The sequence below is a fragment of the Eubalaena glacialis genome, chromosome 7 (assembly GCF_028564815.1).
Source record: "Eubalaena glacialis isolate mEubGla1 chromosome 7, mEubGla1.1.hap2.+ XY, whole genome shotgun sequence".
Classification (NCBI taxonomy): Eukaryota; Metazoa; Chordata; class Mammalia; order Artiodactyla; family Balaenidae; genus Eubalaena; species Eubalaena glacialis.
Window position 1 is genome coordinate 72,529,592 of NC_083722.1, and position 22,625 is coordinate 72,552,216.

Here is a 22,625-nt window from a genome sequence, read left to right on the forward strand (position 1 = left end):
TTTAGTTTTTGTTTCATTTATGTTCTCTGTTGTTTTCTGGTTTTCTGTATCATTGATGTCAGCACTGATCTTTATTATTTCCTTCATTCTGCTTGCTTTGGGTTCATTTTTTTCTAGTTTATTAAGATGGAAGCTTAAATCATTTATTTGAAATCTTCTTTTCTAATAAGAGCATTTAATGCTATAAATCTCTATCCAAGCACTGCTTTAGCTATATTCCCCAAATTTTGATGTGCTTTCATTTTCAATCAGTTCAAAATATTTTCTTATTTCTCTTGTGATTTAGTCTTTGAACCATGGGTCAAAAATGTGTTGTTTAATTGCTAAATGCTTGGAGGTGGGGGTTTCTAGATATCTTTGTTATTGATTTCTAATTTAATTATATTGTAATCGGAGAACATGCTTTGTATGATTTCAATACATTTAAAATTTTGAGATTTATTTTATGGTCCAGAATATCATCTGTCTTGACAAAAGTTCTATGCGCACTTGAAAATAGTTTGTATTTTGCTGTTGTAGAGAGGAATGTTCTAGAAAGGTCAATTAGATTAAGTTGGATGATAGTGTTATTCATGTCTTCCATATCTTTAATGGTTTTTGGTTTCCATATACTGAGGGAGGAGTGTTGAAAACACCAACTATAAGTGTAGTTTAGCTATTTATCCTTTTATTTCAATAAAAGGATATAATTTTTAATATATATATTTTGAAGCTGTCATTAGGTATATATATTTTTAGAATTATCATGTATTCTTGATGAACTTGTTTATCATTATGTAATAATCCTCTTTATCCCTGTAATAGTCCTTGTTTTGAAGTCTTTTGTATGTTATTAATGTAGTTGAAGGATTTTTTAATTTCCCATTTTGTGTTGATCTTTTTGGTGTTATTTCTAGCATTTTCATTACTTTTCTTGTAATTTCCATGTTTCTACTCAAATTCCCCATCTGTTTATGCATGCTGTTATTTTTTCTACTAGATCCTTTAACATACTGATCAGTCTCTGTCTGATAGGTTCATTATCTGGGTCATCTCTGGGTCTGGTTGTTTTGACCATTTTATCATTTGACAGTGGTTTGTTTTTCTTTTCTATTTTGTTTGTCTCTGAGTTTTTTTTTTTTTTTTTTTTTTTGCGAGGGCTTTCTCTAGTTGTGGCAAGTGGGGGCCACTCTTCATCACGGTGCGCGGGCCTCTCACTATCGCGGCCTCTTTTGTTGCGGAGCACAGGCTCCAGACGCGCAGGCTCAGTAGCTGTGGCTCACGGGCCTAGTTTCTCTGCGGCATGTGGGATCTTCCCAGACCAGGGCTCGAACCCGTGTCCCCTGCATTGGCAGGCAGACTCTCAACCACTGCGCCACCAGGGAAGCCCTGTCTCTGAGTTTTTAATGAATGCTAGATGTTGTGTGTAAAAGAACTGTAGAGACAGGTAAATAGTATTTATGTCCAGAGTTGGGCATGCCTCTTTTTCTGTTAGGTTCTCAGTATAGGGATTGAGTCAGTCAAGTTGGTAGTAGGGTTGAGCGTGAGTTGTTTTTTTTTTTTTTTTAATAAATTTATTTATTTATTTTTGGCTGCGTTGGGTCTGTTGCTGCGTGCAGGCCTTCTCTAGTTGCGGCGAGTGGGGGCTACTCTTCGTTGCGGTGCACAGGCTTCTCACTGTGGTGGCTTCTCTTGTTGCGGAGCACGGGCTCTAGGCACGCAGGATTCAGTAGTTGTGGCTCATGGGCTCTCTTAGAGCACAGGCTCAGTAGTTGTGGCACACGGGCTTAGTTGCTCTGTGGCATGTGGGATCTTCGCAGACCAGGGCTCGAACCCGTGTCCCCTGCATTCGCAGGCGGATTCTTAACCACTGCGCCACCAGGGAAGTCCGAGCGTGAGTTTTTTGTTGCTGTAATTCCTCCAATGGTGGGCTACTGCTGCCTTTGCATTAATGGGAGGCCTGGGACGCTGGAGTGTTTTTCTGTTTCTGCATTCCAGTTTCAGCAGGCCCTGTATTCTTGAACCTCAGAGAAGGGGAAATTTCTTCATGCTTTTTCCACTCCCCAGCAGTAAACTGTTGTTGCTTGTTCATCAGGGTGAGGCCTGTGGTGAGGGCAGCTTTTCTCAGCTTTCCTGGTCTAGCTTCAGTCTGAGGCAGGCCTTGTGCACCTGAGTCTCAAGGTGGGGTTTCTTAACTTTCTTGCCCTTCCCTTCCTTGCCAGCCAAACAGATTTGTATCTGAGAGGAGTCTTAGGTGGGAGCAAGATTTCAGATCCTCCTGCAGTGGTAGCAGACCTTTGCATCAGTGCAGAGTCTGGCCCCACCCCTCCCCCAGGGTTGTATGGGTTTACTTTTACCCTCCCCCATACTTTTGCTTGGAACTGATGGCAGAAGGATTCTTGCTCTCCCCCCACACCCGAGAGTTTTTTGTAAATTTTAAAAAATTTTTATTTATTTATTGGCTGCGTTAGGTCTTAGTTGTGGCACACAGGATCATCGTTGAGGCATGCGGGATCTTTTGCTGCAGTGTGCAGGCTCCAGGGCGCATGGGCTCTGTAGTTTGTGGCACGCAGGCTCTTTAGTTGAGGCGCATGAGCTCAGTAGTTGTGGCACGCGGGCTTAGTTGCCCTGCAGCATGTGGGATCTTAGTTCCCTGACCGGGGATCGAACCCGCATCCCCTGCATTGGAAGGCAATTCTTTACCACCAGACCACCAGGGAAGTCCCCCGGAGAGTTTTCGAAGCAAGGATTATAGTGGCGAGAGAGGCTTCCTGTCCCTTCTCAGAGGCAGACAGCTTTGCTTTTACCCCTTTCATTTTTCCTGGTCATGGGAACATGAAGATTTCTAGCAGCTTAAGGCTTTTGCTTTGATTGATAGACGTCTAGGAAGCGGGTGGTGTTTTGTTCCTGTGCACCAGTAACTAGGGTGCTCTCAGGTCTTCTGCCACTTCCCTTCTGTTTTTCTTGTGAGCACCCAATTGAGGCTTGTGGAAAAGAGCTTGTGAATGGCTGTAGACAACCCTTATGTCTGGAGCTCTGGAGCTGGGATTCTGAACTGTCAGGCTAGCTCACACTCTGCCTTTATGAATTCATTGACATTTTAGCTGTCTTCTTTCCTACTTTTGTGGTACTACCTCTTCCTCCTGGGCTCTGCCATGGATGAAGTACATGTGCTCTGTGTCTCTTTGAAGGGGTTTATCACCCTTTGGAATTCAAATTATCTAGCTGCTTTGTGACCTTTGCTCTCTGATTGGGCTCACGAAGTTGTGACTGCGTAGGTTATCTGACTTTTTCTTGCTGTTAGGGTGTGAGTGATGTTCTCATGTGACTTTCAGTATCCTAGGTGGAAGCAACTCTTCAGGAATGATTTTGTAACCAGAAAGGATGATTGGTAAATTTGACTTCATAAAAATTAACTTTAAGGGAATTGCCTGGTGGTCCAGTGGTTAGGACTCTGCACTTCCACTGCAGGGGGCATGGGTTCAATCCCTGGTTGGGGAACTAAGATCCTGTAAGCCATGCAGCGTGGCCAAAAAAAAAAAAAAAAAAAAAAAATTAAAATTAACTTTAATATTAACTTAATTAACATGCAGACTATGAAACTGCAAGACACAGAGTGGGAAAAGATATTTGCAACACACAGGACCAATAAAAAGCTCATAAATGGGTATATAAAGAATGCTTGTCAAACTATTATATATAGAATGGAGATAAGGTCCTACTGTATAGCACAGGGAACTGTATTCAATATCATGTGACAAACCATAATGGAAAAGAATATGAAAAAGAATATATATGTATAACTGAGTCATGTTGCTGTACAGAAGAAATTAACACAACATTGTAAATCATCTATACTTCAATAAAATTAAGAAAAAAGAATACCCGGGAATCAGTAAGGAAGAGATAATTTAATAGATAAATTGGCTAAAGAGTTAAACAGGTGCTTCACAAAAGCAGAAATATAGATGATGAATAAACATATGAAAAGGGGTGCCATTTCATTAATAATTAGGGAATGCAAATTAAAATCACAATTACACACCATGAGGGAGCCTATAAAAATGGCTAAAATTGAAAATGTGTGACAATATCAAGTTTTGGCAAGGATGTGGAGCAAAGCAACTCTCCTCCACTGTTGGTGGGAGTTATTAGTTGATAACAAGCACTTTCGACATTATCTTGTTAAGGTAAAGACAGGCTAAATTCCATCCTAGCAATTCTGCTCCTAGGTATACACCTCAGAATTGCAGGACACGTGTACCAGGAGGCTAACCCCTCTGATGGACACATTCTTCCTTGGCTTTGATAAACCTTCGGCCAGAGTACTGCTGAGTCTGGCTGGCCATCTGATCTCTTCGGGTACCTATGCATATCTTTGCTCCCATGTACTTTGCAGAATCTCATTGTAACACACTCAGGAGACAAAATTACTTCCAAGTTTGCTTTAGCGGAGCCCCACATTCTTCCCCCAAGCCTCTCCGGTACCTGTGCTGAGGGAAGAGCCTCTGCTACAGTTCTCAGCAGTGGTGGTACTTACACATCTCAGTAAAGCCGCCTTCATCCTCCTGCAGGGACTCACCCTTTCCCTTGGGCCTGAAGGTGGTTTTGTATAGCCCCTTCTGTGTCTCAGAATCCCTCCACGTACTTTACCTCGTATGACCCCGTGACATGGGAAGTAAGCTCCACCAGGCAGGGCTTTTTGTCCGTTTTGGTCATTGCTCTATCCCTGATGCCCAGGTAGTCCTGTTAAAAGATAGGGATTTTACAGGTGAAGAACCTGAGGCTCAGAGAGGTCACTTGACTCCTAAATGGAGAGACCTTCTAGCCCTGAGTCTGGTGTGTAGTGTTTTTTGGAGTACAGGATAACTTTTTTATTTCTATAAATGATATGAGAAAGGACAAGGAACTGTAAATATAGTGTCTACAGTGTGATGTCATACAGAGGAAAGGACTGAAAAAGTTCAAGGTCTGGTTTCTAATACTGTCACTGATGCTTTCCTGTCCTAAGGCCTGGTCTCCAGGCTCTGGTGAGGATGTGATGAGAACACGAATCTGAAAGTGTGCCGTAAATAGTAAGGTGTGTTTGTGGGTTGAAATGTGTCCCCCGCAAAAAGGTATGTTGAAGGCCTAACTCCCAGTACCTGTGAGTGTAACCTTATTTGGAAATAGGGACTCTGCATTTGTAATCAAGTTAAGACAAGGTCATACTGGATTAGGGTGGGCCTTAAATCCAATGACTTGTGTCCTTATAAGAAGGCCTTGTGAAGACACAGAGACAAAGACACACACAGAGGGAAGACAACCATGTGAAGGCAGAGGCAGAAACTGGAGTAACTACAGGTCAAAGAATGCCAAGGATTACTGGCAACCACCAGAAGCTAGGAAGAGGCAATGAAGGATTCTTCCCTGGAGCTGTCTGAGGGAGCATAGTCCTGCTGACACCTTGATTTCAGACTTCTAGGCTTCAGAACAGTGAGAGAATAATACATTTCTGCTGTTTGAAGCCATTCAGTTTGTGGTAATTTGTTATGGCAGCCCCAGGAAACTAACACAGGTGTGCCATGCATGTAAAGGATACACCTTGTATCAACGGATGGTTCAGCATCGCACGTACACTTCTCCCAAGTGAAACGACCCATCAGTGCTGAAAGGCTCCCCAGACTAATGATTTTCCTTCCATGCTGCCTAAGTTACCCACATTTTCAGTTTGTCCTTTCTTTAGCGAGAAGGACACAGGACAAGCTGTGGAGTGGGGTGGAAAAAGCACAAAGAAGGTCTCCAGGGACTATCCTCTAAAAAATAAAAAGCACCAAGGGGGATGCTGAAGGGGGATGTCTCAGTGCTAGGCAATTACTGTGGGCGCAGATGAGGGAGGGAACAGCAGAGCTGGAGGTCCCCAGAGAGGATGCTGGCCGGCCCCATGGAGCATAAGCACCGAGAAGCACAAGCACAGGGCAGGAAAGAGGGCCGGCACAGATACATGTCAATATATCCTATTCCAACACGTCAGCCCCTTCTTTGGGTCAAAGACTCTTGGCAACACGAGGTAAGTCTATTCATTAGGCCTGCACTATCTCCTGTTGCCTTCTGATCTGGGTTTTCCTATCCCTCCTGCATGTGCTATGAAGGTAGGATAGGGCCAAGGGCTTTGATCTGCATTTCATAATATTCTTGTGGGAAAAACAAAACAAACACAATACTAACAAACCCTTGTGTCTGGATGGGATTTAGAATTTACGAAGTGCTTTCACATACAATCCCTCTTGATTGGGCCTCCTTGTGAACGATCCAGAGGTGCTTATTCATGAAACACAGGTCTGTCCCCTAAATCAGAGATTACAGGAAGTCCTAAGCAGAACCATGCCAACCTCCCAAAGTGGATATGGGTCAGGTTACGAAACCATAATACACACAGGCCAACAATCCCAATATGCAGCCCTATCGAATAGCAAGGAGCAGACTGAACTCATGGCACCAGTGGAATGCCATCTGGGCTAGAGTCCCAAGATGAAAACAGAGGACTTCTGTTGTCAGTAAATGGGAGACTAGGTGAATTGGACCAACCCTTCCACTAAGGACAATCAAAAGGCTGTACAAACATCTTAAAAGCATCAACAAGCAAACAAGATTCTAAAGAATTGCTAGGCTGACATCCCAGAGAGGACAGGAATCCAGACAGGTAGGCCCAGCATTCAGGGTCACTTTTCCCTGGAGGCACTTGCCCATTTGGAAGAGGTGACTAAGAGAATGAGCTGTGTGTTTCTGAAAATCTTGCAGGGTTGGGGGTCGGGGGGTGTTGGAGTTCAGGGTCCACCAAAGGTGGGACACTGATAAACCACTGCCTGTTTTGGGCTGAGACCCCAGACGATTGTGCCCTAAGGGGTAAGGATGAACCAAAAGCAAACCAGCCCTTGCACAATCTGATAGGTCCGCAGTCTGCCTTCAGTGGCCAGGAAATCTCCAACTTTGAATCTGGAATAATGTGATCTCAGAATTCTAGTGCCCCGGCCATGTGACAGAAGCAAACAAAAACCCCCTCTAAAGGAAGAGTCATCCTAGGTCTGAAAATCTCAATAAACAATTTTTCAAATACAATGTCCAGCACAAAATAAAAAATAATGAGGCACAAGAGGAGACAAATCGGGGGCATCAGCAGAAATTAGGCAAAAGAGACATACTCACGGGGATTCCAGTTATTGGAATTATCACAGATTGAACACAGGCAAAGTTCTAGAAAACTCTCCCCACCAGTAGTCAGTAATTCTGGCTATTTGAACTCTTAACACTCTCTCTAATCCATCCTCATATGTTGCCTGGATTGCTACAATCCCCATTCTCTCTGCCTTTACCATCGTCTACCTTGGCAATCTGTCCTAAATTGCCCTTTCCAACCTCATCACCTAAGACCTCTCTCTCTCACAATCTCTAGTCACATAGCACGACTTTCCTGTGAGTATTCTCCCTCTGCCTTGAATGTCTTCTCCTGCATCTTCCTGAAAAATGCCCCCTCATCCTTCAAAGTCCAATTTAAACCTCTCTCCTTGAAGCCTTTCTGAATTCATAACTCCAACTCTCACAGCTCTGTATATACCTCTATTAAGTATTGACACACTGTATTATAATTATTTGTTTATAAGACTGTTTCTCAAGTACACCGTTAACTTCTTGAGGTTAGGGTCTATCTTATTCATCTAGAGTTCCTGGCATCTAGCATAACACCTGGCTGACTATGTGCTGAATAAATATTTATGAAAGAAGGAAAGATAGGGCTTCCCTGGTGGCGCAGTGGTTAAGAATCCGCCTGCCAATGCAGGGTTCACGGGTTTGAGCCCTGGTCCGGGAAGATTCCACATGCCGCGGGGTAGCTAAGCCCATGCGCCACAACTGCTGAGCCTGCGCTCTAGAGCCCACAAGTCACAGCTACTGAGCCCACGTGCCACAATTACTGAAGCCCGCGTGCCTAGAGCCCGTGCTCCGCAACAAGAGAAGCCAGAACAGTGAGAAGCCTGCGCACCGCAACGAAGAGTAGCCCGCACTCGCTGCAACTAGAGAAAGCCTGCGCACAGCAACAAAGACCAACGCAGCCAAAAATAAAATAAATAAAGTAAATAATTTTTTAAAAAAATTAAAAAAAAAGAAAAAAGAAGGAAAGAGTATTCTTAACAATAAGTGTTACAGACTGTTATGGACTGAATTGTGTCCCCCCAAATATCACATGTTGAAGCCCTAACCCCTAATGTGACTGTATTTGGAGATAAGGTAATTAAGGTTAAATGAGGTCATCAGAGTAGGGCCCTAATCCAATAGGACTGGTGTCCTTATAAAAAGAGGAACAGATACCAGAGAGCTCTCTCTCTCTCCATATGCACACAGAGAAAAGGCCATGTGTGGACACAGCAAGAAGGTGGCTGTTTGCAAGCCAGAAAGAGAGGCCTCACCAGAAACCAACTCTGTTGGCACTTTGATCTTGGACTTCCAGTCTCCAGAACTCTCAGAAAATAAATGTCTGTTGTTTAAGACTCCCAGTCTGTAGTATTTTGTTATGGCAGCTCAAGCAGACTAATACATAGACCATTTCTGGGATTTCAAACATGTATAAATACACATCTTTAATGAAGGGAAGAATTCAACTCAAACTGACAAGAAGGGGTAGGGAGTAGAAAAAATTACATCAGGAAAATGGCTTTTTAAAAAGTTTTATTTCAAGAACTTTGTTTTTTACTGGTATTTCAAAAAAAGGTGGGTCAAAGTACAAAAAAAAAGTCAGTTGAATAACAGCATAGGTTTAGAAATCACAGCAGCAGAAGCAATGTACAGACAGCACAGACAAAACAATCCAACGTATGCAATTCTCTTTAGGTTCTTTTCATATTTTGTGTTTTTTCCCTCCTGTACAAAATACACCAAAGCATGCCATGAGATCAGAAAAAAGAAAGGAGTTTAACAAATGGTTACAAGAAATACTCTGTACAAGAGGAGATAATTCTTCTTCCCCTGCCCGACCCCCCCCCCCCCCGCCCCCGCTCCCATTTCCTCTCTTCTTGCTCTGCTTTAGGTTAAGTTGTTCTGAAGACAATTCACCTCCAAGTCGGCCTGGTCACCTTTGCCACCCTCGAGTTTGGGCGACATGGAGTTCTGAATGTTAAATGGCTCCTCCTCTTTCAGGCAGGACTTGAGAGCTTCCTGGATTTTATGGGGAGCACTAGAATCATCCTGAAAGAGGAAAAAAAAGGTGAGGGAGGGGTGGGAAGGAGACAGTGGGTAGAGGGATCAAATAACATCTCAGATTTTTCAATTTGGCTGAAAGAATCATAACTGAAAAAAGGAAGAAAGCTCTGAGACATGAATGAACCAAAGAGACTCATTAGCAGCTACTTTTTAGGAACATCATTCTCAAAAACACCGGCCAGATATAGATGAAAACTTGACAGGTAATTGCATTACAAATACCTTTAACTTAGGCCAGTCTGAGGTTTTCTCTTTGGCAGAGACTGGGGAGAAACAGTCCCTTTTAATACTTGGCCTGGTCCCTCTAAAGCCTCACCTGTTGGTGAGCTCTGCCTGGCCCCTCTTCACACGGCCCTCCATCTTGTTGAGTTCTGCTCTCACAAAAAGGTCTTGATCAGGAACATGACTTGTCGGTGTATTCAGTGGGGCACAAACTGGACTGTGGTCAGGTGCAGAGCTGTTCCCGGCAAAATTAGGGCCTCTCTCCCCACAGCAAATATATGTTCTCTGACTAGAGGCTGGAGAAGTGTTAGCCTCTTCCTATCAGAATTTATCTACCAAAAGATGCTAACTTACAAGGTGTTTCCTCAATCCAAGCCCTGTGCTGCTGGTTCGCAACCCATCTCTGACTGGTACCCGTGCCCTCCTGCCTATCCAAGTGTGCTGCCTGCAGCCCTGTGACAAGCTCCTGAACCGGAACTGAATTTGTTAAAGGTTTTCAGGAAACCCACACCAGTACACAGTGCTCCGGCTCTGCATTCAGAGAGCTCTTACAGCAACACCTGCCTTCCCACTACTCTTTTCCTTTAGGACCGCCTGAGGGGATTTTACCCTGTGCGACTCAATGGGCCTCAGTTCTTTCTCAAGTGCTTGGAACTGTGCTGATCAAAGAGGTCGTGTAGCTACCCAGGCAGGTTCATGGATGGCAAGAAGGGTAACATCCCTATCTGATCAGCTAGCTCAGACCTTTCTTGCTTTAACCAAAATTCAAGGTACTCATCATGCTTAAGGACCAGGGCATTCTCCACAAAACTGTGAGCTTGGGCTTCCCCGGTGGCGCAGTGGTTAAGAATCCGCCTGCCAATGCAGGGGACACGGGTTCGAGCCCTGGTCTGGGAAGATCCCACATGCCGCGGAGCAACTAAGCCCGTGCGCCACAACTACTGAGCCTGCGCTCTAGAGCCCGTGTGCTACAACTACTGAGCCCGTGCACCCAGAGCCCAGGCTCTGCAACAAGAGAAGCCACCAAAATGAGAAGCCCGCGCACCCCAACAAAGACAAGCCCCTGCTCACCGCAACTAGAGAAAGACCGCGCACAGCAACGAAGACCCAACGCAGCCAAAAATAAACAAATAAATAAAATAAATTTTTAAAAACCAAAAAAACTGTGAGCTCTTGTCCATGCTCCCTGCTACTGAGTTTGACCCATAATGGCACTAGGTCAGGCAAGTGACTAGTTGGAAAGTAGGGAAAGGCTCCAGGCCTACATCGGATGCTACGGGTGTTTAAACGTACTGTGCATGTAGAAATCACTGTTACCTGCCCCTTGCTCCAGCCTCACTTAGCACTTTCCCAGAAGACCGGCTTGAACAGAACAATTTGATAGAGTTTCAAAGACCTCAGGAGTAATTTACAGACAACAGCGGAACACATGTTCCCCATTTCCAGTGAGACAAGCACAAGAGGAAATGAACTTCATTCTGTGCTGAGGCAGGTTTCAGGCAAGGCAGCTGCGCACAGCACGCATAGGCACTTGATATTTTCTACCACTGCTTGCAGAGGTTTAGAAAAAACTGTTCAATGGCATAAATGTATATGTGCTGAGATGGAAAGATTGCCCTGATATATTGTGTATTTTGTACACACACACACACACACACACACACACACACACACACAGGTTTTTTATAGAGAGGGAAGCAGAATGAGGCAGAACTTCTGTATTGTGTGGGGGGAGACGCTGGGCATGATCGCTTGAGACCCTGAGTAGAATGGACTTTGGATCACAGCAAAACTTGAAGCAAAACAGGATGGCCTGTACTCACCTCTCCTCTTACAAGCGTGGAACTCACTTTCATGTTTTTCAAGATAACTGCCCCTGCTCCCGCCCCATCACACACACCTTGGGGGGATACAGGGGCACAGGGATATTCTCATAATGTGAAAAAAGTGGATTTAGTGAGTCTTATAGACCTGGGCATCAAAACTGTGATGCCATGAAGGTGGGGACCCAAATTAAAACTGGCACCGTGAGGGCTTATGGGATTTGGACAGATGAGAAAGCTGCCTTCTGGGTCAATGGGAGGAAGAAGTAGATCCTAAAAATAAGGAACACAGGTATCCAGACAATGCTATGAGATGAGCTAAGTACCTTCAACATGTAGAACGGGTGAGGGCGTGTCTAGACCAAGATGGAGCTGTCCTAGTCCAAGTGTTGCCCTCAGAACTCCATCCTCTTAAGCCTAGGGTTGCTGAATCCCTCAGCAGAAGGATTATGTGCCTTTGATTTGGTGGAAGTCCCTCATCCAGAGGGAACTGGACTTCTCTCTGGGCTGTGTCCTGGGAACTATTTCTGGCATTCTGCCCCAGCCGCATGGGCATCCTTCAGCCAGGGGTTCAGGCCTGGACGCCTACTTGTCCAGAAACAAGCCTCTATCAGAATGGGGCGGGCAGTCAGTGTTTCACCAAATACATGGAAGAAACAGAGACTGGGAAGTAAGAAAGGTTTAAATTGGGGGGCGGGATGGCGGTGGGAAACACTAAGGGACATCTTGGAAGGTCTGTCAAATCGCAGGAGGACCAAGTTACAGCCATGGCATTGCTCTAACAGCACAGCTGTGAGAACCAGCAGGGCGGCTCTCAGCACTTGGGCAGTTTGCCCGTGGAGTTCAGGTGACTTCACTCACGCTGTGCAGCTGGAGAGCGCCCGGCTTCCTACACACTCGCCATTCCTCCTGGAAAACGGCAAACCTCCACAGCAGGGGCTGAGGAGCTTCGGGCTTTTCCTTTTCCTCCCGAAGTTCCTTTCCTAGGCTGGCTGCTCAGCTCCAGAAGACTCACACGCACTCGGCCGCTGGCTCACCAGCCACAGGGCCCCAGGTCAGTCCAGAGGGCCCAGGCGAGGAGCAGCACAGAGTGATGCATGTAGGAGAGGAAAGGGACGTGCCCCCTACACAGACACCAGCCATGGACCCTTCCCCCACCAGACCCAAAGCAGCATGGGTTTTTTTTGTTTGTTTGTTTGAAATCTTTTCAGAGTGTGGCTTATAGAGATTACTGAAACTGGGTAGGAAAATGACCCATTCAATCTCCTTGACTTATGTAAAAGAAATAACCCCTCTACTAAGACAAATAAAACTCTCCAAAATTTTAGGAGATGCCAAAACCAACAAGGAAATTTGAGGGGTGAAGGGAGAGGGATGGGGAGACTAAATGAGCAGGCTTGACTCAGGTGCCCTCGTTTCAGCTCCTAGCTCACCTGGAGGTTTTCTCACTTTCATCCTGCTGCTCGCATCGCTTGTAAGCAATCACTGCGGTGGCTGAAGCAAGGGCTAGGGCTCCACTTCATCATAAAGCGGCAACTGTCTTAACTGTCAATGCCCACAAGATCTTGACTATGACCGAGTCTGACTTCTGGGCTGGGTGGAGGGAATTAGAGATGGAGTTTGTAGAAAATCCACCTGCTGGACAGGAGAGTCACCCCCTCACATGCTCAGAGCTTTGGCAGAGAGGACAGGATGTGTCCTGGGGCACAAGCTGAGGGAAGGATGCCAGGTGGAAATGGCCCTCAAGATCCAAGAGGAGCCAGAGAGCACGACTTCGCTGAAGGATGCCCCGAGTGCTGCCCAGACAACCCCATGGCCCTTCCCAGGCAGAGTCTACCATGGCTGACCACCCTGCTCCATTCCATTTCTGTTTTGCCATATTCTTTTTTTTAAAATTTATTTATTTATCTATTTATTTTTGGCTGCACTGGGTCTTTGTACATGCTTTTTTCTCTAGTTGCGGCGCATGGGGGCTACTCTTCGTTGCAGTGCTTGGGCTTCTCATTGTGGTGGATTCTTTTGTTGGGAGCACGGGCTCTAGGTGGGTGGGCTTCAGTAGTTGTGGCACACGGGCTCAGTAGTTGTGGCTCGCGGGCTCTAGAGCGCAGGCTCAGTGGTTGTGGTGCACGGGCTTAGTTGCTCCGTGCCATGTGGGATCTTCCCGGACCAGGGCTCGAACCCGTGTCTCCTGCGTTGGCAGGCGGGTTCTTAACCACTGCATCACCAGGGAAGCCCCTCTGTTTTGCCATATGCTGAACTCAAGGTCAGTGGCAGCTTTCATGGACAAATGCCTTGCTTTCACAAAGTTGGCTCAGCCAAGAAGAACTGGAAACCTTTGTATTGGCTCATGCAACCAAGGCCTCCAAGAGGAGCTGTTTCTTTCCCCTCCATCTTTGTGAAGAGGAAAGGTGGACATAACAAGGGTGCCAGAAATGCATGAGTCAGAAACTTTGCTAAGGACCCTCGCACTCCATGGACAACAAACACCCTGACTGCAGGCACCACTGTATGGGTCAGGCCTGCTGTCCCACATGTACGAGACGGCAGATCAGACAGTGGACCTGAGAGACCCTATGGCAGGCCATCATTCACTAGTAGTCCATAAATGACAACTAAATGCACATCACTGCAAGGGGCCTGGTAAGGTAGGGATAGGGTGTCCCAAGATAAGGCTCATCCTATATCCTTGTGGGTTGATTAAAGTGGTTACCAATCTCAGCAATTACAGGACATGTTGTTCTCTTGGTTATTATGTCCATCTTGAACTTATTAATATCTTGGTGCATACCAAGTATGTTCTTTCTCTACCCTTTATATCAAAGACTTTAAAAAATTATCCTGAATTGGCCTCTTTCATTTCTTATTTTAAATAGACCCCTTTGCTCCTCCTCCACCAGGCCAAGCTTTTCTTTTCTGGGATTTGGTGATCAAGGTCTCATGTACTATTATTCTCTCTTTCCCCTTCTGGGGCTACACTTTCCCCACCTATAAAAAGAAGACAATGGTCTAGATCTGTGCTGTCCAATATGGTGGCACTAGCCACATTCCGAGAGTTCTGAAGCCACAGGTAGCTGATGGCTGCTGTAGTGGACAGTACAGACACACAACTTTTCTATCTCACAGAAAGTCCCTCTGGACAGCACTGGCCTAGACTGTGAGGGCCCCTGTGAGCTCTTATACTCTATGGCCCATTATTTCAAAGAACTTCTTCAAAATTTCCTCTTAAACTCCACTACTTCCATCTGAAAAGTCTTAGTTTCACTCCGTTATCTGTGTAATGATGCATTTACCTGGAGGTATGGAGCCTGTGTCATGTGCAGAATTCTTGCGTTTGGATCTGATATGATTTGCGGCTTGGATGGTTTCTGCTTAATTTCTGAAATTCTGACAGTACCCAGTATTTGACTGGTTAGTCTGGTCCAGATAACACACTGGGCCAGTGTCTTTAGAAAATGGTCTGTTGGGACCTTTTATTGGGTTTCAACTTATATTTATGAGCCTATCCTCCTAAGGACAGATTTACCCCTAGACTTATGCTTCCACCTTACCATAAGTGTTTTGTGCTCACCTCAGCCGTAACCAATGTGAATAAGCCTGCTCATTTTTAGGGTCCTCAAAACAGTGTCAAAGACACTGTTTTTCCAGCCATCCCAGAGGTTTTCCCACTCATCCCAAAGAGCAACCACCATTTGCTTCAATGACCAGCAGGAAATTCCCTAGCAATGAAAGCGGAGCCTTTCTCCTTGATATAGAAAATAGAAAGACAAAAATCAGACTTCTAAAGCCTAGATGAAGCTAAAAATCATGTGTCATCCTAGAAACAGATCTTCTGTACTTTGTATAACTTTGCTTGTCCAGGAAGTGGTACACCATCACGCCCTTATGCTCACTTTCACGGCCCCAACTGCCTGCCCTATCCTGATCCTCAGAGCTCTGAAGAGTGGCTCCACACTCTGAAGTGGACCAGAGATGTGGCCAGGGGCTGGAGCCTGCACAAGGACAGATGTGAAGAAGACAAGTTACCTGACAGATAACATTATCATAGAGAGCCAAGGCACAGGCATGGGGGGGAGCAGGTATGGGGAGCGTTGCAAAGTTTCCTTACATTTGGGTGAGAGCCCTCGGCAATGGTGGAGAGGGAGAAGTTATCATTGTGGAGCTCAGACGGGGTCCGGAATTTGCTGGTTAGGACAGAAGAGAGAAGGGAAAAATGTAAGTGAAACGATCACAGCGAAATCTGATAGAAGCTTCATGGGTCAGGTACTGTATTTCATCAAACGCCACAGATGCACCACTATTTGATGTACCACTAAGAAAAATCTTCTACCATTTAAACCATGATCCAATGCTTTCTTATCACCTAGAGTTTTTATTACACACTTTAAGGAGCTCATTTAGACTTTAGATAAAGAACTGACAATGATATGAACAGCTATGACCACGTTTGTGCATGCTAGACAATTACAACTACATCATGACTGCCATCAGGCCAACAGTGGTTATAAGACGCCAGCGACTGTAAGATACAATCCAGTTTATGAGATGTTAATGTGTGAAAAAAAAAGTGTATCTTAGCATCAATAAACTGCAGCAGTATCTGTAGTGCACTGGGTACATGTAGCATTTTCAGAGCAGTAACCAGGCTTGGGAAAGAAAGAAGGTATGCAGAGGGAAAAAAGGGAGTTGGCATTTGAGCTGAAGGGCTGCGGGAGCCATGTTTTGCACAAAACGCATAACCAGCTACAGGAGGACGACCTAGAAGGAGGCCCTTCCCTGGGCCTCAGCTCTTGCTTCTCCACTCGCCTGGCAGCTGCTTCTTCTCTCCTAACAGCAGCAGCCCTGATCGGTGGTCCCATCCCCACCCTGACCCTCCCCGCCACTCCAACCCCCTGGTGTCAGCGTGAGGAGCCAAGGGTCTTGGCTTGTGATCACATGCACAGATACAGCCCTGCCTCAATGCACAGGCACAATGGAGAGGCCCTTGCAGGCCCACAACGGTTAGTTGAAAGGCTGCAGAGAGCTGCTGGCATCTGCACATCTCACGAGTTCACCCAGCAAAGGAGCAACAGATGGCGTTTTGTCCTTTTCCCAGGACCCGGGGCAAGTCCTTCAGTCACGTTCTCTGGAGGGAGTCTCGGGTCAGGGGGAGGGGATTACTTGGACAACAGGTTGAAAGGGGGGGTGGGCGGCAGTTCTGCATAAATTGTCTCTTGGGTCCCGAGGAAGCTGAACTCCAGTCTCCTCCTTCTATGACTCCTGTGACATTTCAGAAGGTTCTTTACTTTGCTTAGTGATCACAGTGATTCTCTCATAGTGTGTAAGGTCACATTCGAGTGTTCAAGCATGGGCTTAAAGGGTAAATGCATGCTGATTCTCACATGTGCACAGCAGTCACTCCTCTGCTAAGAGAAGAGCTGAAATGAGACTCCATATCCCCACACGGCCCTTAGAATCCACAGTGGAGAAAGTGAGGGCCGGGGTCTCACCACCCCCCACATTCTACTTAGGAGGGGGAAAGAGGACTTCCTTGAGTCCTCTGCCCTTCTGCCTGGACCAAGGGCTGACAAGTTTGGAAAGCAATGCACTGCAGTGCTAGACCCTCTCACTGAGGAGGAGCTGGTATTGAGTGACGGCAGATCTGAGGGACCTGGAGTCACTTCATGCTGATTTGTGAGCGAAATCCTCACGCTGGCCACGGGCTGTCAGAGACCCAGGAAGCAGGTGCAGTCAGGTGGGGGTGGGGCACTGAGCACAGTAACTTATTTGAGCAGAGTTGGGAGCTGCTATACTCTGGTTACCTTTTCTAAGCACCTTCTATACGGCGGTGTGTGTGTGTGTGAGGAATGGTGCTGGGCAGCTGCAGTGTGCCACAGGGGCTTAACCTCTGCTGCAATTCCAGCACATTCTGTGTAGGAATGGTTACGCTTGGGTGAATTTTTGGTATGAAAAACACAACCAGGGATGGAGAGCAGGTGCCAGAAACCCTCAGGACCACATCCCTGGATCAGATGGGGTGGGGTTGGCTGTCACAGACTCACCTGGTCCTGCGCAGCTTGGTGTTCTCTGTCTTGAGCAGGTAGAGCTTCTTGGCGAAGAACACCGTCATCATGAAGAGCAGGAGCAGCACAAGGGCGGCCGAGCCTACGGCCACACACATCACCTGGAAGTCAGTGATGATGGACTCGCAGCGCATCCCCTTGTGCCAGATGTAGTCCTGCGTGTTGCACCTGCAGCAGTGACAGGGCGAGACTGAGGCGACGGGCTGGCAGCCGTGGCCACAGTGAGGGCCTGGCCCCTGACCCCAGGACTGCCCTCAACAGCCTGCTCCTAGTGGGACTTTGGGGCCCCCATCTGTGCAGACCTTATGGTTGCTATTGTTGCCTTGTCCTTACAACCATTCCATGAAGAGGTTCATGACACAAATGAGGTAACCGGGGAGCTGAGAAACTGAGCAAACTCAGTTTCGAGGAGGGAAGGGAACCCTCATTTTCCACCTCAGTGAGAATAATCACAGGATTCTCCCAGACCCCCCAGACCGCCCCAACCCCCCTGGGCTCTGGTGAAAAAAAAAAAGATGGAAAACAAGACCAACAGGAGCTACAGCTACAAAGTAGTAGGATCCGCCCTACACAACGTGAAAAACCTATCTTGTGGCATTGCAGTCCCATCTAGTTCACGTGGCTAACCAGACACTGAAAAATAAGGAAGCAACAGACAAGGACAAGCACAAAGACAGACGTATATTCTCCCTTATCTCTGCAGCTCCCAAAGTGCTGCCCCTAAAGCTTCCAGTCCTATTACCATGAGAACTGTCATGAAAGCAGAGTGAGAATCAACCCTCTGGGTGGTTTCAGTCCTTTCGTTGAGTGACTTTCTCCTGCCCTTGGGACATTCCCAGGCTCCAACTCTTCCAGTGACATTGCTGTTTCCATGGGAACCAGGCTGCTTCAAAGAGGAAAAATGTGGAAGGATACAGAGGCAGGCAAAGGAGGGAGGACATGAACCTCAGGGTGAATGACAGACAAGAGAAAGGGGTCCAGAAACAGGGAAATTTTGCATGGAAGAATTAGGTACTCCACACCTAGAATAGGGCAGGGATACGAGGTTAGCAGGGAATTCTCTCTTTTCCAACTGCCCCTTTGCAGTCATGGGGGGCTGTTGGAGGATGGCGGGGAAAGAAGATCCCTCTAACCAACCATTCTAGAGAAGTTCTGCCATAGCTCTGCTCATTTCTCTGCAGTGGTCGGTGTGACAGAGACAAAGGCATGCTGCAGTCTGCAACCAAGGGCTCAGCAGCCTCCTGTGAGTGGGATGCAAAACAGTTTCCAAGCCAGGGCTGGGCCTGGGTGTACCCACCAGAGGAGGAATCTCTGGTAGGGAGGCCCAGTGTGATCCTGGGATGGAAGCTGTGCAAGGGGAGCTGGAGTGGACTTGTGTGAAGCCCTTCTGAGGCAGGACCCACTGGAGGATCCATGGTCAGTACAGGCATGCTGCTCAGTGAGGACACGTTTACTCTTCCATTTGGGAGTCCTCTGATCGCTCCAGGAGGTTCTGGGAACTGTCTAGCTCTCCAGAGGCAGCAAGGGCTCCAAATTTCATACTCTGATGGGGAGCTTACTTTGAAGGTGAAAACTCAGGCCCCCAATAGGTTGAAAGATAATGATTTTTGCAGAGATTCCATAGTTCCCAGGCTAAAATCATTACTGTAGTCCCCCCAACTAGAGGCTGAGGAGCAAAATCCCAGGGTTTCCTCATATTTCTGGTAGCCCTTAACCAACCAGCAAGGTCTCGTTGCCATAATTTCTTGATCACAGTTCCTCTTTTTGGCAATGGCTGGACAACTCCAATCAGAACTGTGTGGACACACCCTATATGAGTGATGCTAACGTCATGATCATTTACAGGGAAGAAGAACTTCATAGGAAGGAACTGGAACTTAAGCTTTAATGCCAAAGGCACAGCATTCATGCATTCTGTATGTTATTCTTCTACCAGAACATTAAGACCTACAGAAATTTGAATTCTTCACATACCTCCAAAGAGACCAAGAAAAAGAAACATCAGGAATGACACTTTAAAAAGAGACACCCAGATTACAGAAATGCTTCTCCTAGGACCAGTGGAAACAAGTCCCAGGAAGAATCTGAGGCGTCCATGCCACTTCTAGGGCCTGTAAAGGATGGAGACAAGCAAACCACCCAGGTCACCTCGGACTTGTGCTTCTTCCAGAATAAGCCAGTGAGCTCTCCAGCAGGTTAACTACCTTGCCGTGACGGCAGGTGTATGGGGTAATTACTGATGAGGCATGGGATGGTGGTTGCAGACAATATCTTTACTCTGACACTAAACTCTCTGGGTCTTTAAAATACGCTGGATTGGGTGTCCCCAGGAAGACAACAATCAAGGTAGGAGGGGCAAAGCCACTACCCGAAGTCAAGAAACCCCACCACATCTGCTATGCCAGGAAAGATACTCTGCTTGACTTGACCTGTTTGAGTGGCTGCTCTCTGGGTCTGCTCCCAACAAGAAGGTCTTCACTGTGACTTTACGTGCCACCCCAGGCATGTGCCCCACAGGGTCACAGGGCCTTCCTCCTGCCACACACATGGCTCAGAGGGAGTGGTCAGCAGTTATCTCTCCTCCCAGTACGTTATGGGCCTACTCCTTCTGCTAGTTTAGTCAGAACTCGCCAACAAGAACTTGCCCTCAGGCCAGCAAAGGCCTTTCCCAAAACCTTTTCATTTTGCCTCTATAGTTTACTGGTTTAGTAAAGGACACAACACTTAGAGGAAATACACAATCTTATTTCTGAGGAAACTCTCCTAGTGATGAGATCACAGGAAGTGCATGTAAGATGTAATTCTATAGAATATTTGCTGTGACTATCCCTTGACCTGGGACTTCCGTGAATGCACAAGCTCTGGGAAGCTGTGCCTGTCACATTCCCCTCTCTGCTGAGGCAGCCTCCCATGCCCTCTCCAGGAGCTCTCTGACAAGCCCCCGGGGAACCTGCCTGTCACACCCTTACCTGCAGAAGGCCCCTATGTTCTCCACCAGGTAGCACTGGCCGCCATTGTGACAGTAACTTGGGAAGAGGTCGCACACTGACCGGCAGGAGCCGTTATGTCGCACAAAGCCACTGCGGCACTCAGTGCCATTCTCGCTTGGGGCCAGGTCCCTGCCTGGCTCTCCTGGGCGGGGCCTGAGGGCGATGCTGCTGCCGGGGACCATCCCCAGAGTATGCTGTGGAGGGACAGCATGCCACCGACCAGTGGGCTGGCCTGTCCCGGGCCCCAGACCAGGTTTCTCAGTGGGCATTAGAAGGTCATTTTCATCTTCCAGGTCTCTGCCTCCTCCTGCGTCCTTGTCATCCTCCTCTTCCTCCTCTTCTTCATCCAAATCATCATAGAAGGATGTGGTAGGGTAGAAATCAGACTCATCAAACGGGGTGAAGTCATCGTATAAGTCAAGCAGGCTCCAGGAAGGGGTCTCTCCTCCAGGATCAGGGTGGTGCTCTGAGGTACCTGGAGACCCGGGGAAGCTCCCCAGGTCGGCGCCACGGCCCTCACCATCCAATCCTTCGAAGTAGTCGATGTCAATTATATCTGACGCCGTGTGGGGCTCCAGTGTGCCCTGAAAGGGGTACGTGGGCTCTGGCCCATGAGGGTCAGGTGTGCTGCCTCCCAGGTTCAGCCAAACCTCCAAGGGGCTCTCCTTGGGGAGTTCAGGGTCTGGGCTCAGCTTGTCGCCAGGGGTGGGGGAGGGTGGCCCGCTGGCCTCTGTAGCCTCGGGGGTGGCGGGGGCCGTCGATGACTGCCCGAGGGCCTCGTCGGGAGCCGGGAGCGTGGCTGGAAGGGCCTGGGTGTCGCCGCTGCCCGCCTCTGCCGTCACTCCGCCCAGGCCTGGGCTGTCCGCCTCCAGCCAGGCTGTGTCCGTCACCGCCGCCGATGCCTCCAGAGCCTCCTCTGGCCCGACCCCAGGGCCCACCACGGCATGCTCGCCGCCGGGCGCAGTCCGAGAGGTCTCATCTTCCCCAGCTGCTGGTGGGCCGGCCTTCTCCCGCGTGTCGTTAGCACGCGGCTCCCATGCCAGGACTCTCTTCACCTGCCTGTCTGCCTCGACGGCTCTGCCCGCCTCACGCACTGTGGGCGGGAGGGAGAGGGGCCTGGCGTCAGGGCAGCGGGCGTGGTAGGGCCTTGGGCTGCGCCCCGCCCCGCCGCGGCTGCTCTCCCAGACCCCCGCCAGCCCTAAGCCTCAGCGTCAAGATTTCCCAAGGCCACGCCCCATCTTTAAGTCCCGCCCCGAGCCCGCCCCGAGCCCGCCCCATAAGCCAGGGAACACACCCAGCCAAACGTTTCCTCGCTCAGGCCCCGCCCCCAAGCGTAAGGCCCCGCCCCCTACACCACCCGCAGTCTAACCAGGGAGGCCCCCGACTCCAGCTCCTGGCATAAGTCTTACCCTCGGGGCTCCACTCCACCTCCAGGCCCCGCCCAGAAGTCGCACCCTTAGGGCCCCGCCCCGAACTCGCATTCTCTTGCCCACCCATCACCTCCAGGTCCCGCCCCGAAGTCTCACCCTCAGGCTCCGCCCACCAGGCCCCTCCCCCAGCCAACACCTGGGTCCGCACACCAGAGTCGGGGCCGCCACCCACCACTCGGCTTTCCCCAAGTGCCCCATCTCCTCGTGCGCCCCTTCCCCCGCCCGGGCTGCAGGCAAGGCGCTGCCCCGCCCCCTTGCCACAGCTCGCAGACTCCGCCTGTACCCGAAGCCAGTGGGACCCTGGCTCAGGGTGGGGCGCGAGAGCTGCTGGGGTCCCGGTCGCTGTCGGTACCTACCCGGTGCGGCCCCAGTGGCGAGGACCAGCGTGGCCCCCAGAAGCAGCAGCAGCGGCGGCGGCCCCCGACCCGGGCCCCCGCCCTCGGCTCGACCCATGGCGCGGCGTCCCGACCGCTGCCCGCGGTCTGCCCGGCTGGCTGCGCCCTCGGCTCGCCGGCCGCCGCGCCTCCCGCCGGTGCTGCGGACGTATCAGCCCACGATGGGCAACGGGAGAAGCCGCATGCCGCCACCGCCGTCCGCCGCTGTCCCCGGCGCGCCGCGCCTCCCCACCTCCCTCGCCGCGGCTGCCGCGCTCAGCGCCGCCCCCACCCCGCCCGCCCCGCCGCACGTAGCTCTGACGCCTGCCCTGCTCAGTCCGCCTGCCAGGGGGACAGACAGACCCCCGGCTCCGGATGCGGAGACAAACGGACGTTGGGTAGCGCGGGTGCAGGCGCACAGCGCCGCGGGTGGCGTTAGCTGCCAGGTGCACTGGCGGGAGACCTGCGGGGCGGGGCCGCGGTCCCGCCCTCCCCGTGGAGGGCTGGCACGGGGCCC

General features: G+C 49.0%; 1 protein-coding gene across 1 annotated transcript; it reads right to left on the bottom strand.

Annotated features, from left to right (window-relative positions):
• Positions 1-9,033: 9,033 nt before the first annotated feature.
• Positions 9,034-22,187, bottom strand: CSPG5 (chondroitin sulfate proteoglycan 5). Its single transcript, XM_061195327.1, is given in 6 exon segments — positions 9,034-9,195; positions 15,279-15,323; positions 15,325-15,436; positions 17,294-17,482; positions 20,284-21,397; positions 22,091-22,187. Coding segments are annotated over 6 exon segments (1,719 nt in total).
• Between the last annotated feature and the right edge of the window lie 438 nt (positions 22,188-22,625).